Below are 24,601 nucleotides of genomic sequence, written 5' to 3' on the forward strand. Positions count from 1 at the left end.
AATAACCATGGAATAAATAGTGTTTTTGAATTGCTTTTAATAGTGTAGATCGATAGCTCTGTTAAAATGTCCTGCCTCCAGAATTAAGTCATAAACAGTCATAAATATACGTGTTGTTATTGTAGATACATTTGAGTTAAAAAATAATGAAAAGTAATTGCTATGGTTTTTATTTATTCTTGTTTGTATATTTTCTGACAGATATTATGAACAACATTGACAAAGTTCAGAATAGTCTAATTCTATAAACACTACGAAATGCTTCCGTTTTCAAACAAAAATGTGTTTCTAGTATTAGAACTGTTAATAAAATAAGGATGTAACATTTTCATGTATGAATCTAGAAAGTTATAAAATGCTAAAAAAAAAAAAGTTGCTAAATGTTTAAAAACGAAATATGTGTTTTATAAAAGAAATGATCTAATGTGAAACGGTATCAGTTTAAGGTAATTATTGTAGAGCCTGCCACCCTGTCTCATTTGATGGTATCTAGATTCTTATCACTTAATATGGCAATCCAGGTTGTGTTTTAATTGTATTGGTATTCAATCTGGCTTGGGTCAGCCCTATACAGTCAAGATGTGTAAATAATTGAACAGCCAACGTTAAACCTTTTTTTTGACTAATGAGCTTCTCAACATCAGTTTTCATTGATGTTTTTACCTCCTCTGGTCCATAGCAGATATGACCCCAGGAGAGATTCTCCAATCAGACGCACACAGGGATAAGATGCACACTCAAACACGCACACACCTGTCTTAAGACGTTTAAAAGTCAACCATGTTTGTGACATTTTATGACATTTATTATTCATGAATGTGGCAGTTCGGTTTCTGTTTGTGATAGAGTAACAAATGCAATTTACATTTCATATTGCTACTTCTCTAAACTGAACATGATGGTATCCATCAGTGGATGCGAGCAGAGAAAATGTGTGGCTGTGTGTGTCTTAGTTCATGTCGGTCAAACAACCTATACTATACAAATTAATAGCATCCTACTCTTTGCATTGTGCACTATGCTGCAGAAACATAAAGCTTCCTTATTGAGAAATTATTCATATCAAGCATGCAAAAAAATATACCATGTCCTGTGACAGGTCCTTTTTGTAAGGGCCTATCAATACATTTTACAGAATATTAAGAATAATGCCTTTTAAGGGCTTTAACTGTTAATCTAGAAGGAGTACTTTGTTGACGTGTGATCCAAAAAGGCAACTTTACGTACTTTCATCTGCTCCCTTTCTACAAGGGGTTGCCACTTTGGGTTGCTCGTTATGTTTCATTTGGCAGTTTTACTCTACATGCCCTTCCCAGTGCAACTCCAAAGGTGATTTGTGTATTTAAACAATAAACTTTAATGGACTAAAATTGTTATTGTCAGTCACTGACCTACAAAACTAGTTCACACCTTATTTATAAATTCTTGAATTTAGTTTTTATGGCACTTTAAATGCATGTTATTTGTTACCTTGAATGAGAATAACGGTAGATCTACCCTTTTAAAATGTTTTAATTCAATTTTCATGTGTTTTATACTGTAGAGACAGATGATAAGGAAAAGTGAGAAAGCTGAGCTGCGATTCATTCCCATGGAGCTAGATGTACGTGGCTTTTATAGTAATTGGTTTTATTCCCATGAAGCACGTTGCTTCCTTTTTAAGGTCTCCTTTACATCATGTGCACAAAGCAGGAAACAAACATTTTGGGAGATGCTTTTTAACACGCAAATGCGGCTTCTGGCTGCTTCGGTAGCTCGGTAGGCCAAGGCACATGCACTGTTTGTTCCTACCAAATCCCATCCTGTTTCATCTTTTATGTCATTGTTGGTGCCCGCTGTCTACAAAAGAAAACAACTTTGAAACGGTGCCTTAAAGAAAATAAAATTGTTGGCTTTTATGGTGTATAATAAACTGAGCTCAGTCTGGTGGTGATTATGAAGAGGTAGAGGCTTAATGCAGCTCTCAGCCCCTGTTGGATTTTTTCCATTTTCATTATTATTATTATTATTATTATTATTATGTTGACCAATCAAAAAAACACTTTGGTTAAAATAATATTTCTGATTATCTGAACAGTGCCACAGCGGTTGGCATGGTCACCTCATGGTTCAGATACATTTTCCTGGAGTTTGTATGTTCTCACTGTGTATGTGCAGGTTCTTTCTGGATATTCCAGCTTCCTCTGGTGGTTCAGACATGCATGTTAAGATATTCTGAATTGGTTGTGACAGGCTATGTGATATACTGGTGTACCCCACCTCCCATGCTATTTGGTGGGTGACTGTGTTGGCCAACAACTGTTTGTTTTTTGGGGAGGTGTGTGGCGGTGGAGGAATCTACATAAATAAAAATAAGTTCATAGAAATTGATGTCAAATTTTAAACTCTTACATGGATATAAAGGTCAGCTAAAGCACACATTAAGCTCATAATGCTGAATTTTCCAAAGATAAACTGAAGCATGTCATTTATGTCATGTAATCTAAAAATAAAAGCTGTGCCATACATGTGTTTAGACCATTAAATCACCAATGAATTACGATACATTCTATCACCGGAGCCATTTCTTATGCAGTTCTACACAAACATCTTTTCTCCCGAGCCTTGCCTCAAAGCCTGAAGTCAAAATCCATATTTCTTTCTTGTGTAAGTAGGGTTGCATACTCGGGTTTAAAACCTCTGCAGTTCCTGTCATGGCATATTTCACAGAGCAGTGGGTGAACACAGAGCAGAGCTGACAAGTCGCACTGCATGAGGAGAGAAGGCTCAGTTCAAAAACAGCTTGACTCACTGATAAATGCACTGGCCACTGGCCTATTAGCTGACAGTGTTGGTCAAAATGAGTCAGTTAACAAAACGAGAGAGACAAACAGAGAAAGACAAAAACATTGTCTCGTTTGATGACAGACATGCTGTTCTGTAGTGATGGGTCGTTCGCGAACGAAATGGCTCTTAGAGCCGGCTCTTTGACGTGAACGACGCGAGCCGGGTCCTTATCGCGAGCCGTCACGTGGTTTTTTTTTGTTTTTTTTTTCTTTCTTTCTCTCAGCCTCTCTCTCGCACTTTTTTTCCGCTTCACTCTGCACGCGAGCCTTGTGCTTTACGCTGGGCAGAGGGGGGAGGGGCGGTAGTTACACTCAGTAGCACAGGAACAGAGCCAGAGAGAGAGAAAGAGAGGCAGGGACAACAACATTAGAAAGGTATAGTAATCATCCACAACTATTTTCAGTTGCAGATGATAAAGGATTGAGAAAGTTTATTCATGCAGGTCCATATGACAGAGAATATGCATGTTCTTTTAGTTTTCATATTATAATTTATATTTAATTGTGTTGTGGTTTGCAGTGTTTTGTGTTCTTTTCACTTTAAATTTGTGAAAGGAAAAAGCTGAAAATTTAAATAGTTAAAAGTTGAAATGTGAATAGTTGATTTTTGTATTATATGATTTATTTATTACATTTTATGTGGAGTGAATAAATAAAAGTATATTTACGGTGGCCCCTAGAGACAAAGCACATACAAACTCCAAAACACGTAAAAACACGTACAAACTCCAAAACACGTAAAAACTCCAAAACACGTACAAACTCCGAAGCACGTAAAAACTCAGAAGCATATAAAAACTCAAAACACGTACAAAAGACAACAGAAGTGCTCCAGGATGCTGGGCGCAGTGTTGAGCCTTTGTTATCTTGTGGCTACACAAGCCAGCAAGTACCAACGACCGGATTTGGTGTGTGGTAATAACAGGTAAATGAACTTTTTTTTAAATTATTTGAATATATATATATATATATATATATATATATATATATATATATATATGAGTGCCTGTGTATAAATACACAAACAATACACACATGCTTTCAATTGTGTAATTTAAGTGATCTAGTAGCTCGGCTTTGGAAGTTCAGTTCATGCTAGAAATGTGTTTTGGAGTTTGTACGTGTTTTGTCTCTAGGGGCCACCGCATATATTTATATATAAACATATATAAATAAAACCACTTGTTTTTATGTTAGTAATTCCTTTTGTGCATAATTTTATATTATTGTTAATAATAAATTAATTAAAGCAACAAAACAACCTGAAGAGCCGGTTCGGAGCCGAAAGAGCCGGCTCTTTTTAGTGAGCCGAACCGAAAGAGCCGGATCTCTAAAAAGAGCCGGAAATCCCATCACTACTGTTCTGACACATTTTATCGTATACGTAAGATTCATCAGTAACTACTCAACTATGCTGGCTGAGGTTCAGTCTCCCAACCATTTTTGGTAATGGGTTGAGTCAAGACTGACAAATCCAGTAATACTAGTGCTGTCCCTGCTGGCGTGGACATACACTGCTGTGTGATTCCGCCTGTTTATGGAGGCTTTACAGCTACATACTTGGTCCAGTAAATCTACTCCTTTTTATCATGACTCTCTCTAAGCAAGACTGACTTCAAACTTAATGCTTCACTTATTTGAGTGTCCAGAAATAAACCTGGCAAGCCTGAGGTAGTCCATCTTAATGTTTATGCGATAGGTAAGAAGAAGACTAACCACATGCAGAGATTTTTAAGTTCATATGTGACATAATGACAATTCCCAACAGTCTGATTACTGAGTACCCCAGCTCTTCTTTATCAATATTTCCAGGTTTACACATTTATTACAATCGAAGTGACTTTATACTATGAAACACAAGAGATGATTTTACATATGTCAATCTGTCACTCCAAACTAATCTTTTCATGATATATTTACAGATATAATCTTCATAACAACTAGGTCTCTCCTGTGTTCAGTTAACAAAATAAAAAAGGGGAGGCAAGTCACGATCTGAGGAGGCAGACCGTGCGGTGGTGTGTGTGGTGGACCCAGGTGCGAACACACGAAAGTAGACTGGAGTAAACTTAACTGAAAGCGAGCCTTTATTGTGGCTGGTGACAAGGAGTGCAGACAAGGCAGAAACACAGTGACAAACTAAACTATGACTAAACTGGGAAAGTAAAACTAGGAAAAACTAAGAAGACACAGGAAACCATAACTATGAATACTAAGACTGGCTGTGACAACATGGAGGGTAGGAACACAGACGACGCGACACAGACTACATGAAACACAGAGAGTAAATACACATGAGGGATGATCAGGGGAAGTGGCCACACATGGGAGCACAGCTGACACACATGAACCTAACGACAGGACAGGAGGAGTGAAACTGAATACACTGACATTGAATACAGACTTTCAAAGTAAAACGGGAAACATGGAGATTAGACATGACAAGAACTAAACATAACCACGCAGACATGACACATGAACCAGGGAGACTTAGTACAGGGGGAGATGACATAAACAACTAAGGAACAAAACTAAACTGCAATCTAGAAATTAACTAGGTGAACTAAGCTAGGTGCAGATGAATACAAAAGATACATGAAACTCAAATACTGGGTCGCTTGACCCAGGACCATGACAAGGCACTCTTTAACTCTGGAAAACAACTTTAAAACAAGATCAGTCATCCAGGTTATCGAAGTCTAAGGAGCTTGGAAAGAAAAGCGTCTGAAGGTAAAACATCTTCAAGAAAGAAGACTTCAAGAAGTCCAGACGCTTTTCTTTCCAAACTCCTTAGACTACTTTAAAACAAGCAGATGTGTAAATACCCTTGAATAAACCCATTGCTTTAAACTTCTGACTTCTGTTTGAGCTGCTGCTTTAATTGTTGACTAAAACATAACCAAAAGCTTTCGTCCCACCTTATGCTGATGGACATTTAACAGATATTTCTCTATAAGACCTCTATAAGCAAGATTTCTGCAGGAGTCAAAAGCTCCAATTGGTAAAAATGAGTTTTTATTTGATAATTGACGCATGTTTATGCAAATGCAGGTGCTGTTAGCAGATGAATTCCTCAAAAAATGTGCAAATTAAACCTAAGAGCTCCTGACATTTATTTTTTGTTCTTCTCTTTCTTCTTACTTCTCTGCTGTTCTTTTTTTTTTTTTTTTGCTCGCTCGTTTGCATACTAGTCACACATCTTCGCTCATGTCCTCCCCTCCCAGACTTTGACTCGCTGACATTGACAGTGTGGGTGTTTGTTTCATCAGAAAGCAGTAGAAGGAGAAAGAACAGTGGAAGAATACAAAGAAATTAGCAGTAGCAGGGACGGATAGGAGAAGAAGAAATATGAACAGATAAAAGGAATGACAGGAGAAAGCAAAACAAAAAAGAGAAAATAAATGCAGTGTGAAACAAGTCAAGGTGAGAAGGATATTTAAGTGGGTGTGAAAGCTTTTAGTTCTCCAGAACATTACTTTGTAACTAGTTACAGCTCAGTTGATCTTTCCAGATTTTTATTGCTGGTCTTTCCAATTTTTTTTCAAATTTTCTTTTCTCTAATTATTTTAGAAAAATTGTTTTAACAACTTCAAAGTTTTATGTTCACTGGCACCGGTTCATGTTCTCTTCTCTTATGTTCCTTCTTGTGTCATTTGCAGTAGGTAAACATGTTGCCTGAATTCAATTCTGTGATCAAGTTTATTTCAAGTAAAAATAGTTGGACATATTTTTCTACTGTTGACAACCAAAACTAGGTATGTCTGCATTTTATTACTCATTTGTGTATAGTCACAAAATGTGGACCCACTTCCCTTAAGGTACCATAAAGCAACCCCCTGTAAATTCAATTAGTCGGTTTTGCAATGGCAAATAGTTTAAATCACACGGCACACCACCAAACAAAAATGTAACACAAAGCATATTGATAATTTTTTCCTGCACACCTGGCATGGTGGAATTGGCTTGGTTTGTCCTCAGCATACCCTCTTTTGCTTTCCTCTGACCACTACTCATGCTATGGCCTTCATCTGGGTCAGAATTTTCTCCAGGACCCAGGTCAGATTGACCACTTTTTTTTTCTTCAGATATTTATCTATTGCTATTACGTGTTGTGTCATCTCACAGCATGACTATTATGTAATTTCTTCTTCTGTTTTACTGGCAGTTGGCAACCTATTTAATTAGAGCTGGTAGTTGTACTGCCCTCTAGTGAAAGAGAATTTAATTGTTCTGCCCGTAACTCACGCCGATCACTTAGAGTACTAATCAGGTGGAACTAGATAATTTTCCATGGCACACCTATGCGCCGCGGCACAGTGGTTGGGAAACACTGGTCTAGATTATCTTACATGAAGCATAGAGTAAGTGTGATACCCTCCACTGTACTGAGTAGTTACCCAGTTATCATATGTTAGTGGTAGGTATTACATATGCATATGCTTTTTTCTTAATTTCACATTTACCCTCAATATGGAGAATGTTGTTTGAAAAGTTGGTGCTTGTACCACCTACACATTAATGCAGAACTGTGCATTTCAGTGATCAGCATTTCTTGCAAAATGCATCGACTTCTTTTATTTTGTTGCCACTGGTATTGCTTCTAATATTCACATTACTGCTACCATAATCTTTCATAGGTCTAAGATTAGTTCCATTTTTTTTCACTTGTGCTGGTAGAGGGAAAAACTGAAAAACTCATGAAATGATGTTCAATCCTGTCTGTCTCTTCTGCCTAATCTTACTTCATATGCTTCAGGCATAGTTCCTGATGATGATATGGAATATTAATGCATCTTCCCCCATGAACAGACTTCCCTTTAGGTTTTCATAATCTTAGGATCTTCTGTGTTTGGACACATTTTCCCATTTGCATCACATATTTCAGTCATTTCCCAGACAGCTCGTACACATTATGTTTCACAGTCATCTGAATAAATGGCAGCTTTATTCTGTTCTCTGATGCACAACTGTTTTGATGGATCGCTTCTTTTTTCTCTCATTATAAGTAAAGTATATATATTTCAAAGCCCAAACACTTCAAATCTAACCATAAAATGTATGGACACTTTTATAGAACAAGCTTATGTACATTGAGAAAAGGATAACAGAATGTAAGATAAGCGCCAGTTTTTATTGGTTATCATTAAAATATTTGACTGAGGAATAGGAAGTCTTTCGTCTTTGGTTCAAAGATACCAATGGTGACTGATTGTTGGAATGCAACAATCATTATAACAGTGTTAATATTTCAACAACACTGCAATATTAACCAGTTATAAATATTAACCCAGCTATTGCACTGTGCATGTTAACATTAGGTGCTGAAACGTTAGTAATTACCCGCATCAGTATTCTGTTATCATTAAGTTAGCAGCTAGCGGTTATGGTTATCATGATCCTGTACTTCTGTGATGTTAATAGACAGTCTATGGAGCTTGGAAAGAAAAGCGTCTGGACTTCTTTAAGTTGCTTGCAGACGTTTCACCTCTAATTTGAGAAACTTCTTGAGTTCTAAGGTCAAATGGTGGAGAGTCCCAGACTTAAGCTCTGTGGGAGTATCCCCCCACAAGGGACAATGGACCCCCTAATGATCCTCTACCTAATCACATGAGCCAAGGTGTTAAAACGGGTGTAGGTCACAATCAGCCAGGGTTTCGGGTGAGCTCATTGTGAAACCTAGCCCCATCCTATCATGTGATTTCCTGAGGTCAGATGGCCCAGCATGTGAGTGGGCGTTAAGGGAAGGGGAAGGGATCTTAAAACTGGATTATGGATGGCAGACAGTTGGTGTCGTAAACCCCTGACTCTGTTCAAAGATGGTCACTCACAACATCCCAGTTTACTTCAGCAGCAGCACACTCAGACAGAAACTGGTTCATCCCAAAGACAAAACTTCTAAACACAAACTTAATAATGTGGTGTATGCTGTACAGTGTAGTGAGGAATGCCCAGACCTCTACATTGGAGAGACCAAACAGCCACTTCATAAACGCATGGCACAACATAGAAGAGCCACCTCCACGGGACAAGACTCGGTAGTCCATCTGCATCTAAAGGACAAAGGTCACTCTTTTGAGGATGTCACATTTTGGACAGAGAAGATAGATGGTTTGAAAGAGGAGTGAAAGAAGCCATCTATGTCCACTGTGAGCGACCATTTTGAACAGAGGCGGTGGCACCAACTGTCTGCCATCTATAATCCCGTTTTGAGATCGCTTCCCAGATGCCTTAATGCCCACTCACATCCTGGGCCATCTAACCTCAGAGTGGGGCCAGGTTTTACAATGAGCTCACCCGAAACCTTGGCTGATTGTGACCTACAACCATTTTAACACCTCGGCTTGTGTGATTATGTAGAGGATCATTAGAGGGTCCATTGTCCCTCGTGGGAGGATACTCCCACAGGGCTTAAATCTGGGACTCTCCACCATTTGATCCTAGAACTGAAGAAGCTTCTCGGATGAGAGGTGAAACGTCTTCAAGCAAATCAAAGAAGTCCAGACGCTTTTGTTTCCAAGCTCCTTAGATTACAATCACCTGGATGACTGAGAACCTTCACAGACAAGTTAATAGACAGTTTCAATATAGCGGGATAACATGAATTTGATCTAAAAGGCGATTCTTCCAAAGCCCCAGATTGACCCTGAAAATTTTTTACCAACAACTTGACATGACAGCCTATCTTACCTACTCAAATATATAATATGTATCAAATTATGTGTAGCTGTATCTGTTAGGTGTGGCTGTGTGCAGGCAGGAATAGGACCCAAGGTGCAGACTCCGGAGACAGACGTGAACTCAAAAAAGGCTTTAATTTAATACTCAAAATATAACAAAACTAAAAAAACTCAAAACAAACTTAACCTGGAGAAATGACAGAACACACAGCTAGGAAAACGGTAGATCGCGACACAGACACTAAGAAACACAGGGCTTAAATACACAGAGGGAGTAATCAGGGAATGAATAACAGGAGGGAAATACAGCTGGGGCAAATCAGAACTGACGAGACAAAAGGAAGCGTAAACTGAACACACTAAGACAGAGACCTTCAAAGTAAAACAGGAAACACATAACATAGACTCACATGCAGGCACTACAGAGGGAACAGAGACGTGGGACCAGGGCAGACACAAACACTGACTGAACACGGGGATATAGGAACTAAGGATACATAGAGACGCGAACTAGACAAGGGGATGCAGGTGATAGGGGAGACAGAGCAACTAAAGAAGACAGAGACATAAGCCATAAGACGGAACTCAAAGAAACCAAAAACTAGAAATTATAAATAATATCGTAAACTCAAAAACCCTGGGTCAACGACCCAGGCATCCTAACAGTATCAAGTTTGAAAGTGAAGTATTGTGACAACTCTACATCCTTAACACAATTACTTTAAAAAGAACTGAATACTGATGGTAGGTCATGGAGAAAAGTCTAGAAACCTCTCAAATGTCTTAAATTTTATTTTAAAGTTCTGTATGTCTATATTTCCATAACACATCATTTTACACACAAGACTACAATAATCCAATGATGAAAATAAATAAATAAATAACTTCAGTTCACACAAAAAAGGACTGCAGGATTTAATATGATCTCTTGAGAAGAAACAAGTAGAAACCAAAAAAGATATTTTTGGACATCAGACTCATTGTATGACACAGTTCTAACATATCTGTAACACACCTCTCTGAGGTTTCACACATTCTGCTTATTTTCATGCTTCCTGAGTGATTCTCCTCATCAGAGAGTTTGTTGAAGTGCATTAAAGTCCCAGTTCTACCTTGGGGATGGATTCTGTATTTATAGTTTACAGCCTGTGGGGATTTTATCCAAGGTCAGTTGTAGATTACCTATTTGGCTCATTGAGCAGCGAGCTCTGTTAGATCCCCTTTTTAATGTGCATCGGTGATTGATTATGCTAGTGTGTTTCTATGCCAGTAGAGGCCTTGACTGATGCATACAGAGAGCAATATATGTATGTGTGGATAGCTCTTGTGCAGAATGTGCAATCGATGCATGGACTCTCCTCACAATAATTACCTCATCCAGAAGAGGGGAAAGCCTGAGGGTTTAGTGTGTGTGTGTGTGTGTGTGTGTGTGTGTGTGTGTGTGTGTGTGTGTGTGTGTGTGTGTGTGTGTGTGTGTGTGTGTGTGTGTGTGTGTATCTATCATTCTTGCTTCCCAGCTGGCTTTTTGAGTCATGGATTGTTGCAGTGTCAGAGAGCGTGAAACTCCTCTTCATCAGTCTCCAATCAATGCTGTTGGTGGAAGCAGGGAGATATGAGGATAGAAGGGAAAACGATGGACACAGAGAAAAAGACACCACAAACGTCAGAGAAAGGCAGACGATGTAGACTGAGAGACTGAAAATCAAAGTGTAATATTTTGCTCCACTGAATGATGAAGAGGAAAAAGAAAAATGAAATGTGCTGTACGGGGTCCTTTTAGGTATGAAAAGGAAACTCAGTGTCCCTTTCATACTTAAAAGAATTACAGGAACCATAAGAATATAACAGGGGGACCTTGGGTATTTCTCTAGCTTTAACTTGATAAGTGCTAATTTTTAACGACCCACTGACCAAGTTAACTGCACATATCTGTGAATATAATAATTTAAAACATGCTGAGGCCATAAGACACAAGACTTCCAAGTCCTAAACAAAGTCAGACGAACTTCATTGTAAAGGTATTATAGTGAGCTGCTGGGTTGGATAACAGTCTGCACTAATTTACCTAATTAAATGGTAACTGATTGCATATTTCAAATAATTCATAGAGCATTTTTAATCTTTGCCCGGTTTTCTCTGCAGAACTAGTACCAAATTTCTAAATTTCAACTTCTATCTTCAAACTTCTTTCAGTGTGTTTACTGAGGTCCTGTTTGAAGCAATTAAGCTCTTTCCCTCTGAATTACACCTCTTTCACATTTACAGGTCAGCCTGTTAGTCTACCAATCTGTGCTTTTGTTTGAAAAACAAAGGGGGGTATAGTGCAGATATAAGAGAACAGCAATTTGTTAGCATGCAGAAGTAAAGGTGAAGTGATAAGAAGTAGTCACACAATGTAGAAAAAGATAACCTATTTTGAAAGCTGTTATCCCATTGAATCACCATCAGTTGTTATCTATCTTATATTGCCAGTAATTGGCAGGTTCAACCAACTGGTAGGATACTGGTTTGTGTCATTAACTCTTTTAACTACGGTTTTGCTGCACTGCTCCAAAAGACACATGTGCCTAATCACACGTTAGGCCAGTGTTATACTTTCCTTTGCCATATACAAGATGCAAAAGTCTGCTTACACAAAGGTGATGCAAATTTTGTTATCAGAGGGTGAAAGAGACTCGTGGATGTATGCGTGAATTCCAATTTGCTGCGACTCCACAGACCTGTCAGCACCCACACAGCAGACTAAAAGGGCACCAACTGTGAGCCCTTGTAGTCTAGTAGACTACGCACATAAGGACAAATACACCTGTGTTGCGTCTACAGTGGGGATAATCCTAGCTGTAGTGAGTTTTATTTACTTTTTTAATATATATATAAATACCAGGGTGAAAATATACAGGCACATTTTTCTAGATGTCTACATTCCTTTCTTTTTATTGGTGTTAAAATGGATTATAAATGACTTCATGGGTTGCAATAGAAGTACAGTATATTTGGTTGGTTATTATCTATGGTAGGGATTAAAACAAAGGTTATCTGAAAAATGTTTGAAGTGTCACGTTCCTAATCACTGATCAGAGCTGATGCCAGCTGAGACTTCACCAGTATCTCTGCTTCAGTTACCCACACACATATGAAAGCACGCATACACTGGTTCAAAATAGCAGGTGAGGACAGGTCGGTGTCAGGACATTCTTGTCACAGCGACGTTCAGTATTGGCACATGATTGTTGAATGATGTCTCTCTCGTTTTCTCTCTCTCCACATGTGTGTGTGTGTGTGATATGACATGTCATGCAGCTGTCTTGCTCTGATCCCAACTAACCCTAAGTCAGAAAAGGTGCTCCTATAAAAGCAGCACATGTGCAATTCAGAGAGCAGTCGCATTGTTTTTGTCTTTTCTTTTTTTAAATTCTCATAGGTTTTCCAGTTGCTCACAGCTTTTTAATGTTTTTATTTATTTACTTATTGTCTTTCGATGATACTCATTTCATGTTGATGGTGTTGAGACATATGTAGTATATTCAGTGTACTGTGCCAGTTGAAGTATTTTAACATTCTAAAATGGATAGTTGCTTTGGTTCATGGCGACTTAAGACTAGACTAGATCTGGAAGTTAGGCTTCTACATCCTATAAATATAAATAACACAGATAAAACAGCATTTTAAATTTAAATGTCCTCTTGTAGTTTGGATATTTTTCAGTCAAAAACATATAAACACACCACTTTGTTTTGCTAATTTTATATCTATCTATATATAAAAATTAATTGTGTACTTGTCTGTCTGAACATGCATTTAAATTGTAGATGCAACAGTTTGAAAAGTAACTGTAGGCTTGCTGTATATTCAGGTATTAGCATGAAGACATATATCACTCAGCGTCGTGTATGCTGAAAGGTTACCACAGATTTCTCACAACCTTTATGTATTGTTTTGTCAGTGATCTCTCTATGCGGCATACTCTATAAACAGGTGACACATCCCTAGACAGTGGCTGCTTTCTCTTTCTTAGACATTTCCCATTTCCTAAGAAGCGACTTGGTGTCTCGGTGCTTATTCAGCACATTGAAAGCACGAGTCAGCTCTCCCTTATCAAATTGCTTGTCATATTCACAAAAGAGAGCTGGGAGACTGCTGCAGGACACACTGATATGCAGTAAGCCAGCCTCCTTTTTAAAGTCATTGGAAAGAAATCAGTGAGCTTAAAATAAACCAAGATATTATGATGGAGGAATTATTACTCTTGGATATGAGTTACTGGCTAGAACCATCTTAACCATTTAAGTCAGTCATCTGCCATTATGATCTATTTCATAAACATTAACAACAACTCATTTAGTGATATTTCTAGTTTAATATGAGCCATTTATTAGCGTTGACCTTATAAATAGAATAAACTGCTAGATCAGTTTTTAAAAATGGAATTGAAGTATATTTGCATAAAAGTGCCGGCTATTTGCTGCTGTGGTCAATTAAGATAGATTAAAGGACTAAAGTGGTGATTTCCTCATCGACTGATGGCACTTTGAGGCACAACGGGCTCACATGTTGTCGATGCCATTGCATGTGTGCGCAACTATGTGTGTGTGTGTGTGTGTGTGTGTGTGTGTGTGTGTGTGTGTGTGTGTGTGTGTGTGTGTGTGTGGTGGGTTGGGGGAGGACCAGTATGCTACTGATGCTATTCTATGTGTCATGCACCTTGACAGCTTCTGTTATTTTTTGTTAAGACTGCATGTTTCTGATCTTGTTTGGAAGATATATGTATATTCTTTCCTCTCTACGTTTGTATTTGTGTGTTTGTTTGTTTGTAGGTGTGTAAATACTTTAAGCTAGCATGCGTTTTTTTCTCTGTGTATGTAAACAATACTGATATTAAAATGACAAACTGTTGTTTTTATGGAGAAGCATCTAACCACTTCCCTTGACAGACAATTGCCTGATAAACTTAAACACTACACAAACACTCAGGTTGAACAAAAAAAATGTTTAAAGAGTATTTAAAGAATCTACTGAAAAAAAAAGAAAAAAGAAGTTTAATTCAGTACCCTTATTGTATCTGCTCAAAGTGTCAGATGCTTTCATACTTTACTTTTTTTCTTGTATTGATTAAACAAACATACATAATTAATCTCAATATTATTATGCCAGAGCAAAGTCATTATTGTGTTATTGCTCAGTTTGTTTCCTTTAAATAAAACTGATTATTCTAAATTGTATTATGAAAATTACTATGTGTGCTTATTCATGCTTTATGATTTATAGCATGCCTTGGCAAAAGCATGAAAATAAATGGATAAAGAATAACCCAATAATCACTCAAAAAATATATATTTTTTGGGGGGGTCTCCTTTCTTTCTCTCACTGCCTTTAAAATATTGGGATAGTTGATATTCTAAACAGGGATATGTATGGACAGATGTTTGTGTGTGTTGTGACATCAAATCACTTTTAAAATGCATTTGGGGAAGTTGTCACATGATTCTCTAGAGTGCTCTGCTCTTAAAAAGAAACTCTGCTTCTTTTACAGTCTTTGTTTGTTTTTCTCTTCTATTCTGATCAATTCAGTTGTTACCACAATATCTGATGTGTGTAATTTATGCTACTTTATGCAATGTTTTAAAGTTTATGATCTTGAGACGTTTATCTTTAGTTCAGTCTTCATTTTCAACAGAAAACTAACATTTTTTGCCTCTTTTTTTAAAGTCCCTCTTTTTTTGGTCTTTAACTTCTTAAATGAACTCAAGCAGAGTAAATTCCAACATTAAACAAAGTGGACATTGTGGTAATGTTTGCCCAGTCTGCTTGTCAATGTGAGGATTTTTCTAAAAAGAAAAAAAGAAAAGAAAAGAAAAAAGGGGGCTATAAAATCAGTAATGATTGAAAAAACTTTCTTTCTTTTGAGAGCATCTTTTGAAGACTGTTTGTGTTCTTGATCACCCTGTTTTCCTCCATCTTCTCCTTCTTGGTCCTATAGGTCCCCTTACAAAGAAACACAGTGATGATTTAGGTGATAGTGACCGCACGGACGACGAAGGTATTTTTTCCCCCAATGCCAAACTGATTTGCATGACAAGGGAAATCAAACTTACCCTTTCTCCTACAATTTTTATCTTCTTTGATTTTCTTACATTTCTTGTCCTTTTTTTGAAATTGATGGACATTTTCTTTTTGCTCTTTACTCGTAAACTCTCTTTTTGGGCTGGATGTGTTTTGTCCTCTTCAGCTTGATGTCTAAAATTTACATGTCTTCCACCATTCTTTGATATTAAAACTGTAACATATGTAGATTACCTGCTTGGATTTGCTGTTTCCTTTTCTTTACTTTTCTATGTTGCATCCCACCAGCAGATAGAATAACTATTAACCCTTCAGTCAGCTCTTAACACATTTTTGCATGTTTTTTGTTTTGATTTGCCTCGTTTCTAAAATATGATCATGTTCAAAAGTTTAACCGTTGGCTAACTGGCTTTTTTCTACATTAACAGATCTATTTATGTTTTTGGCATCAAAATAACCTTTGTAAATATGATAAAAATACTAGAAGACATGTTAATATCTTTCTCAGCCCTAGTTGCTGCAAAGACTTGTGGGGTGCAATGCTGGACCAACTTACTACCTATTAATATGTAAAACTTGAATAAATACACTTATTCAGCATTTGCAAGGAACCCACATGACATAGCATTATGTTTAAGGTTTTCACCGATGTCCTCACTGTACATAAACACTTCTGTCACTTGGTAATTTCAGTGGAGCAATCATGTTGCTTCTTTGATTGCAGTGAATGCTCACACCGCAGATTGCAATTAAAATTTAGCAAACATCTCTGTGAGACAAAGCTGCTTCTCAGGGGCAAATACCTCACTGGTGGAATTAAATCTCCTGTGAACCAACTCAGCAAAAGGTAAGACAAGGTGAAGTAATTATTGTGGCTTAGCTGATCAGTTTTCAAAGCAGACAAACTTGTAGTTAGAATGTATGTAATATATTATCATTAATATATTTAATTTCCATTAATATTGACTTTGGTAGGTAATTATTGATCCTGGTAATTAAAGACTGACATGTAGCTACATGTTTTAATTTAAAGCTCTGGAAAAGTGGACCCTGACGTAAGATTTACTTTATACATTTTTTTCTGTAAATAGTATATCTTTACAGGGTTAAACAGATTCCAATCTGCTGCACTTTAGGTCACTCATTGTAATATAAATAACTATATGGGCTAGTTATATACATTATATATAAAATCTGTGTCTGCATAGGGACAAGATCAAGGATGCTAACCCACAGTTTCCTGCCACAATGTGCTAGTACAGAAAATTATAAAGAGAAGACTCTATAACCATATATAGTAATCAAGACATGCTAGTTAACCCATAAATATGCCTGGTTCTGTCAAACTCACCATGTGTTTGAAAATAAGCAACATTGTTACCTGTTCTGCTCTTATTGCCATGAATTTTCTAAACTCAAATGCAATAAAAATAAATTATTTTGTCCCCATGTACTGCTAATCATTTAAAGCCATTTAATCCTTTAATGCAAGGCGTGTTGTATTGTTTAAAAAAAAAAAAACACTTCAGGGTTCCGGCGAATGTCTTTTGAAAACTGCAATGACTCTTCTTTGTATTGAAATGAGTGGTGTTATGATGCTATGGCATTCCACTTGAAACCCATTAATCTCATCAGTAGAAGAAAGAAGAACCTTTGCTCAATTGCCATAAAATAAGAGATCTTTGAAAAGTCATATTACAAATAAAATGTCTTTGATAAAACCCAGAGATAGTGTCATATCCCCTTGAGACTGCTGCAGTGCAATTCTAATGACAGGCAGAAAGTCTTAATAAAGCACCTCTACTGTATAATGTGATGGAGTAAACAGCAATTACATCCAAGTAAAACTCACAACCATCCAGATCCTTTTGATCTGCATCATCATGCAGTTTTTATGGGAGTTCAAACACACACGCATACACACACACGTCAGTAAGATTATAGAAAGTCACAAAGCTCACACAGATCTATTCAATGAATTCCATGCTAGCTTCAAGTGTTATCTCGATAAAGGATGTGGAGAAGACAAGTAATCCAGTTTAATTTACAGGGAAATATGTTTCAGAATGCCTGCATGGACACGCAGACCCTCACTCTCTTTCAGGGCAACTCCAATCAGTCTGAACTCTCCCTCCCCATTTTACTTTCCACGTAGCTCTAGAGGCTTTGACCTTTGACATAGTGTTGCCTTTTATCTGCCAACTCATTGAGGACATCCCTTCACAACCCCTCCCATCCAGTATCTTGCATTTTATAATCTCTTTATATTCTCTAAAGCTGCTATTTGTAATCCTTTTTGTGCTGGGAATAGAGATGTAAACAGGAAAGCCCAGAGAACTTGTTAGAAGCTTCCGTTTCAACATCAAATATTGCTGGAATAGTTAAGAGTCAGAATGTGGAAGTGAAGCTGTTTCAAACTGTGGCATCTACTTATGGAGGCTCTAAGTATTACATGTTATTACCTGTGAAAGATTAACCTCCAGGGATACAGTATAGATTAGAGTGTTAGGGGCCCAGAGATGTTGCTAATACCATGTAGACAATCTTGGAGTAAAAGAAAAGATCATAACAGTATCAACGACTGTAGGAGGAAGCCGGAGTACACAGGGAGAACTTGCAGACTCCACAATGAAAGAGGTGAATGGTCCAGATGGTGGAATCGAACTCAGGACCTTCTTGCTATGAAGCATCAGTGCTTACCACTGTGCTCCCCTTCTTTAGTTCTGTGGATTTAAATTCATACAAGATGGTAATTTTCCTTTGGCTTCAGGTCAGGGAAGCGGGTTGTCACTATTGATAGTGCTTAGATGCTGAGACTAGCTTAGAACACCTGGCCTTCTTGAAAATCTTGGGTGGGGTGCTGCAAGCATCCCTCCGAAGGCACTCTTGTCTACTAGGTACTTCAGTGCTCACATGGATAATGATAATGTAACCCCAAGAGTAGTTCTGTTTCTAGAGTTCAGTGCCGATCATGGATAGTCCATAACGGAAACTATGTTTGACCATGATTGTGTCCAAAGTGCACTTGGCAACAGGAAATGTTGCCAAGTTTGGTTGGATTCTGGAGGTAGCTGATCAATGCTGGAAAAAAAAAGGACATGGCTCTGTCAAATCCATACTGGCAAACTTTGGGAGAAGTCTGATGAGGCCAGGGAACAAGACTTTCAGTCGACTTCAAATCAATTCTGGCAAACCGTCAGGTATATATGGTTGGGTTGGCGTGCTGACGTCAACTGAGGACACAAGAAATAGAAGCAGTGTTTGTGTGATGCATATGACTTCCATCACTAGGTGTGAAGTCACTGAGGTAGAGATGGCTGAGCTTTCCCTAGAGTCCATTCAGACTCTGGATGTTGTGGAAATGAATTGGCAAAGTGTAGTGGTGGAGAACGCATTTAAGCACTTCCCTTGTCCTCTGGAGCGTGGTGGTGCGGGGGCTGTCATTGTTGGCTATTTAGTCCACGTAGAGCAGTAGTAATAGTTTGTTTTTCATTGCTGGCAAGAAGTTGGACTCATTTCCCTTAGGTATGGGGCTCCACCAGGTCTGGCTCTTGTCATCGATTCTGTTTGTGATTTTAATGGACAATGTTTCTAGATTCAGGCAAGGGGAGGACAGTTTCAGGTATGGTAGCCTCAGGATCTTATCTTGGATTTTTGCTGTTGATGTGGTGCTCTTGGCTTCACTGGTTGATGGACTCTAGCTTTCACAGCCATGGTTTGCAACCAAGTATTGAGCAGCTAGGATGACAGTTAGTACCCCAAAGTCTGGTTCTCATCAGAAAATGAAGGCATACCCACTTGGGGCAATGATCCACCATCCCAAATAGAGAAGTTTAGGTATCTTTGGGTTTTGGTCATGAGTGAGGGAAGAAGGGAGTGGGAGACAGTCAAATGGATTGATGTAACACCCTGCAATAATGGGGTAAATATAGAGCTTAATTCAAAAGTGTGATCTTACTACTTGAGCTATGTTTTACATTTTTACCCTTACGTATGGCCGCAAGCTCTGGGTAGTGACTAAAAAAGTGATACACAGATAGAAGTTGTGGAAATGGACATTATTGAAAAGGTTCCCTGGCCTCAACCTTAGAGATATTGACCTTAATCATTGGAAAGGAGCACAGGGTAGAGCTGCCAACTGGATGTCCAACTGATAGAAGACCCTGAAACAGAACCAGGACAGCGTTTATTGTAGATTTAAATGTTAGTTGATTTGGGAATGATCAATGTTTGTACTGCATATTATAATTTAGCTGAAATATGGTTTTCTAATTATAATAAAATGATTGGTCACTGTTAATACATGGTAGATTTAAATAAATATATCTAAATCTCTTCATCATACATCTCTACATTGATGCCTTCTTAACCATGTTAGTGAAGAAGTTTTTATGAACAGTTTTCACTGAATACATTTTATTAGGCAGCCTTTGAATCAGTTTTTAGCACTTGGCCTCATTTTTTTTCTTGCTGGCCTTACCAGGATTCCTGTGTCTTTATTCCCTGCAGCAAAAAGCTAGAGCTAAAGAAAAAAAAAACAACCCTTTTCTTCTTGTGACTGTTGTTGGTTTGATAAGTCCTCTACACTGGCAAAGGGAGAGGATACCAAAGTTTTTGCAACAGCCTGGGGGCCTCTCTTAGGGTTTGCCCAGAGAAATCTAAAGCACCTGAATCTCTTTGATCATAACCTCATCCTAAAGGAAGCAATGATCTACTCCATGCTGGCATGGCACCTCTCCTCTGACAAACCCTCCCTGACCCATACTCATCCCAGGGAAGATTGAGTGGTAGAATCACTACATGATTGCATCTTATTTTCACTCATCTTAGAGCAAGCTTTCATCTTTCTGCTCACTGTGAAATACACAAACCAACACACACAGACACACAGAAAAGAGAGAGAGGACAGTTGAATTTTCCTGCCTGATTCTAGACACATTCATTGAAAATTAAGTTACAGGAATCAATATTAACTACTGATTACAATAATCACACATGTATTTGCTAGTTCAATAATCACCTCAAATACAATTTATTCACTGATGGAAAGTGGTGGGTGGTAGAAAGTGTTGAAATATGCTGAATAAATTGATAAGTAAGGGGAATGAATGGAGAGGCTGGGTTTTACAAGATTTTTTTGGCTCTGAATGCTGCACTTGGCAGCCAATGTAGGTTGCCAGGAAGCCATACTGAGAGCAAGCTGGATAGCATAAACTTAAAACCTTAATATATAATATGTTGAGTATACACTGGGAGTTGCTTTAGTCAGTAAATCCAGGTAAATTCAGGTAAATCCATCAATGTTCGAGCGTCGCTGTGGCAATTTTATCCTAACCTCACCTCATTACCGCTGACCTTCAGCAAAGAACAAAAAAAGCCACACTGGATTTATATCACTTCAGCAGAATTTAATTTCTATTTTCAAGTAACACTTGAGAGGACTCATAAAAATACAAGTGACTCTAATAATACACAGCTTCCATTCTCAAAAATTATGATTTTTATCATAACTCTTTCCTTATCATTTTGTTTACAAACCCATGTTAACAATTACAATTAATGCTATTCATGTTTTTTATTATATAAAGCCCATTGGATTTCACTGTAATTTGCGGTTGTTGTAATCATCTACATCATCTTCTTTTGTTGTTCATAGCCATGATGTTGGCATCATCTCTACCATCTTCACTGTTGTTGCCATTATCAAAATACAAGCCATTCTTTTCCCCAGAATTTCAAATATTGCAGTTTTTTTTCAGCACATATTTGGCACAGATGCTTTGAACCACAAGCTGTGGCGGTGTTATTAGACACTAAGAGTGAATGGTCCTGTTTGACAAAATCTCCAAAAGGAAGCAGAAGGGGCGGTGTCATCAATCACAATACTGTCAACCAGGAAACTTCACTTTGTCCTGTTTCAGAAGTTTGTTTGTTTTTTTTCATTCACTATATTTTAGTTTATACACCAAAATTACCAATTTAGTTTAAAAAAAGATAATAGTTTGGGTCAAAATATTTGCAATTTGGATTACATTTTAAAAAAACATGCTTGTTGAAAAACAGCCCTTTTGTTCCAACTAGTCAAAAATTCACAGGTTGGAAGTTGCACGTTACCTGGCCCCACTGCTGTTTTCGTAACATGATGTTGACTACATCATAACTGCCACCACAGTAACATTAATATTAGCATAATTGTTGCAATATTGTCCTTTAGTAACATCATTGTCTTGATCATAGCTATTGTCTGTTATACTTGTCCTCATTGCCATCAATGTAATAGGTAGCTATCATGATTTTTTAGCATGGTTGTTATTTGTCACTGAGATCATTTGCACCATAATAGTTTTCAGTATCATTACTATCAACACCATTAGCAATGTAATAGTTAATCGCTTTCATAGTTAGCTATTGCCGTCATCAAAACCATCTTGGGTGACACCAGCAAAAAGTATTTTTATTTCCATGATTGTCACCACTATCAAGTACATTACCATTACTGTCACTATCATGGTTGACATCATTGACATCATTGTCTAACTCATTGCAATCACCATTTAACATTCCCACAGCTGATTCCACTATATATCCAGTATTAATTGACATTATCCTCATCTCTGTCACTCATCACTGTCATCATCAAGGCTGTCAGTTAATTATCACTACTGCCACTGTCATGCCAACATGACTATCAGCATTATCATTACCATTGCATAACCACCATCATAAACAGAATCATATCATCACAATTACCCAGTTCATTCATTCTTATTATATGCTCGGTTTGTCTCCCCTCCTCTCCTTTTGTTAGGTTGCACATATATCTGGACTGTACAGCACCAGCACACATACGCACTTGCCATAATCTCCTGACCTTTTTTGTCAGGAGTTTCTGGAAGTGTTCCAGAGGAGAGTTATGATGTGTCGCTACATTGTGGCCAGTGCCTGCTGCGACAGAGGGAGCTGAATAGCTTAAAAAAAAACTGTAAAAGGACAGAGACTGTGGAGTGATGTAATGGTCTCTGCACTCAGGGAAACAGAAGAAAAGACAAACATAATACAAAGACATGCATTCAGAGAGAATTTTACCAGAGCCAACCTACCTTTTCTTTAATCCCAATTCCTTTTCTGTGTAAGGTCATTCTGACTAATAAAAAAAAAAACAAAACACCCAGCACGCCCCTGCGGGCGGTTTATCCTTCAAGCTCGGGTCCTCTACCAGAGGCCTGGGAGCTTGAGGGTCCTGCGCAGTATCTTAGCTGTTCCCAGGACTGCGCTCTTCTGGACAGAGATCTCCGATGTTATTCCCGGGATCTGCTGGAGCCACTCGCCTAGCTTGGGAGTCACCGCACCTAGTGCTCCAATTACCACGGGGACCACCGTTACCTTCACCCTCCACATCCTCTCGAGCTCTTCTCTGAGCCCTTGGTATTTCTCCAGCTTCTCGTGTTCCTTCTTCCTGATATTGCTGTCATTCGGAACCGCTACATCGATCACTACGGCCGTCTTCTTCTGTTTGTCTACCACCACTATGTCCGGTTGGTTAGCCACCACCATTTTGTCCGTCTGTATCTGGAAGTCCCACAGGATCTTAGCTCGGTCATTCTCCACCACCCTTGGGGGCGTCTCCCATTTTGACTTCGGGACTTCCAGATTTTTTTTTTTTTTTTTTTTTTTTTTTTTTTTTTCTAAATGACATCAGAAACAGCAGTATGCGACATTACGTGATGGCAGAGCTTCAGTTCATCCTTTGTCATTTTTTTTTTTTTTTTTTTTTTTTTTTTTAATAAATAGGACAGGGGGAATGAATGAGAGAGAGAGGGGGAGAGAAAGAAAGAAAACCAAAGGGGAGAAGAGACGGTGAGAAGGGGGGGGAAGAGAGAGAGAAAAAAAAGAACTCCTGGGTCACCTGTATGGAGAAAAAAAAACAAACAAACGAGACAGCAAACAACAAAGAGCAACATAATAATAGAGAAAACAAAGCACCATCACAATAAACTAGCTAGTCATAGATATCAGTATTTACTAAGTAATAAACGATATTGTGCAGCACGCAAGATAGACAGCGCACAGTGTGCTTTGAGGCAGCAGCCAAGAAAGCTTTAGTCCGCGTCTGTGAATACCCATGTGTGCATACCTGTGTGGATCAGCATGCTTGCATTCCAAAGGTTTCTCCATGTAATGATCTGCTAGGGAGTGTGGGGGGGCCACAGCCCCGTCCTCCAGGGTGTGAAGCGGGTATGGAGAAGATCAAAACTCCAGACATCCAGAGGCCCCCAGAACACAAGAGACCATGGAAGACCAACAGAGGGGCAGCCGCGCCACTGTCCCAGTAAGAGCTGAGGAGAGTCCCAGATGAGGGCTCGCCCAGCAGCCGCGGAGCAGAAGTCAGGGGGAGTTGCAGTGACGCGCCCGTGAGCTCCGCCGGCCCCCAGCTGCGCCTGAGTGACCGAGCCCTAGGCCGAGAGGCCGGGGGCACCCCACCTCCAAAGGGGCCCGAGCGAGCCCCAGGCCCCAGGCCCCGACAAGCGGCCGCCAAGGAGTGAGCCGGTGTGTACCCGTGTTCCTTCTTCCTGATATTGCTGTCATTCGGAACCGCTACATCGATCACTACGGCCGTCTTCTTCTGTTTGTCTACCACCACTATGTCCGGTTGGTTAGCCACCACCATTTTGTCCGTCTGTATCTGGAAGTCCCACAGGATCTTAGCTCGGTCATTCTCCACCACCCTTGGGGGCGTCTCCCATTTTGACCTCGGGACTTCCAGGTTGTACTCGGCACAGATGTTCCTGTACACTATGCCGGCCACTTGGTTATGGCGTTCCATGTATGCCTTGCCTGCTAGCATCTTGCACCCTGCTGTTATGTGCTGGATTGTCTCTGGGGCATCTTTACACAGCCTGCACCTGGGGTCTTGCCTGGTGTGATAGACCCCAGCCTCTATGGATCTTGTGCTCAGAGCTTGTTCTTGTGCTGCCATGATTAGTGCCTCTGTGCTGTCTTTCAGTCCAGCTTTGTCCAGCCACTGGTAGGATTTCTGGA

At 38.8% G+C, this 24,601-nt stretch overlaps 1 protein-coding gene across 1 annotated transcript in view; it reads left to right on the top strand.

Moving 5' to 3' along the window:
* Positions 1-24,601, top strand: part of nlgn1 (neuroligin 1) — a 307,922-nt gene that overhangs the window by 109,753 nt on the left and 173,568 nt on the right. Inside the window, exon 3 of the mRNA XM_080877174.1 lies at positions 15,480-15,539. Within this exon, the coding sequence (XP_080733300.1) occupies positions 15,480-15,539 (60 nt within the window). The remainder of the gene's footprint in view (positions 1-15,479; positions 15,540-24,601) is intronic.

This window comes from Rhamphochromis sp. 'chilingali' (assembly GCF_963969265.1).
Source record: "Rhamphochromis sp. 'chilingali' genome assembly, chromosome: 3".
Lineage (NCBI taxonomy): Eukaryota > Metazoa > Chordata > Actinopteri > Cichliformes > Cichlidae > Rhamphochromis > Rhamphochromis sp. 'chilingali'.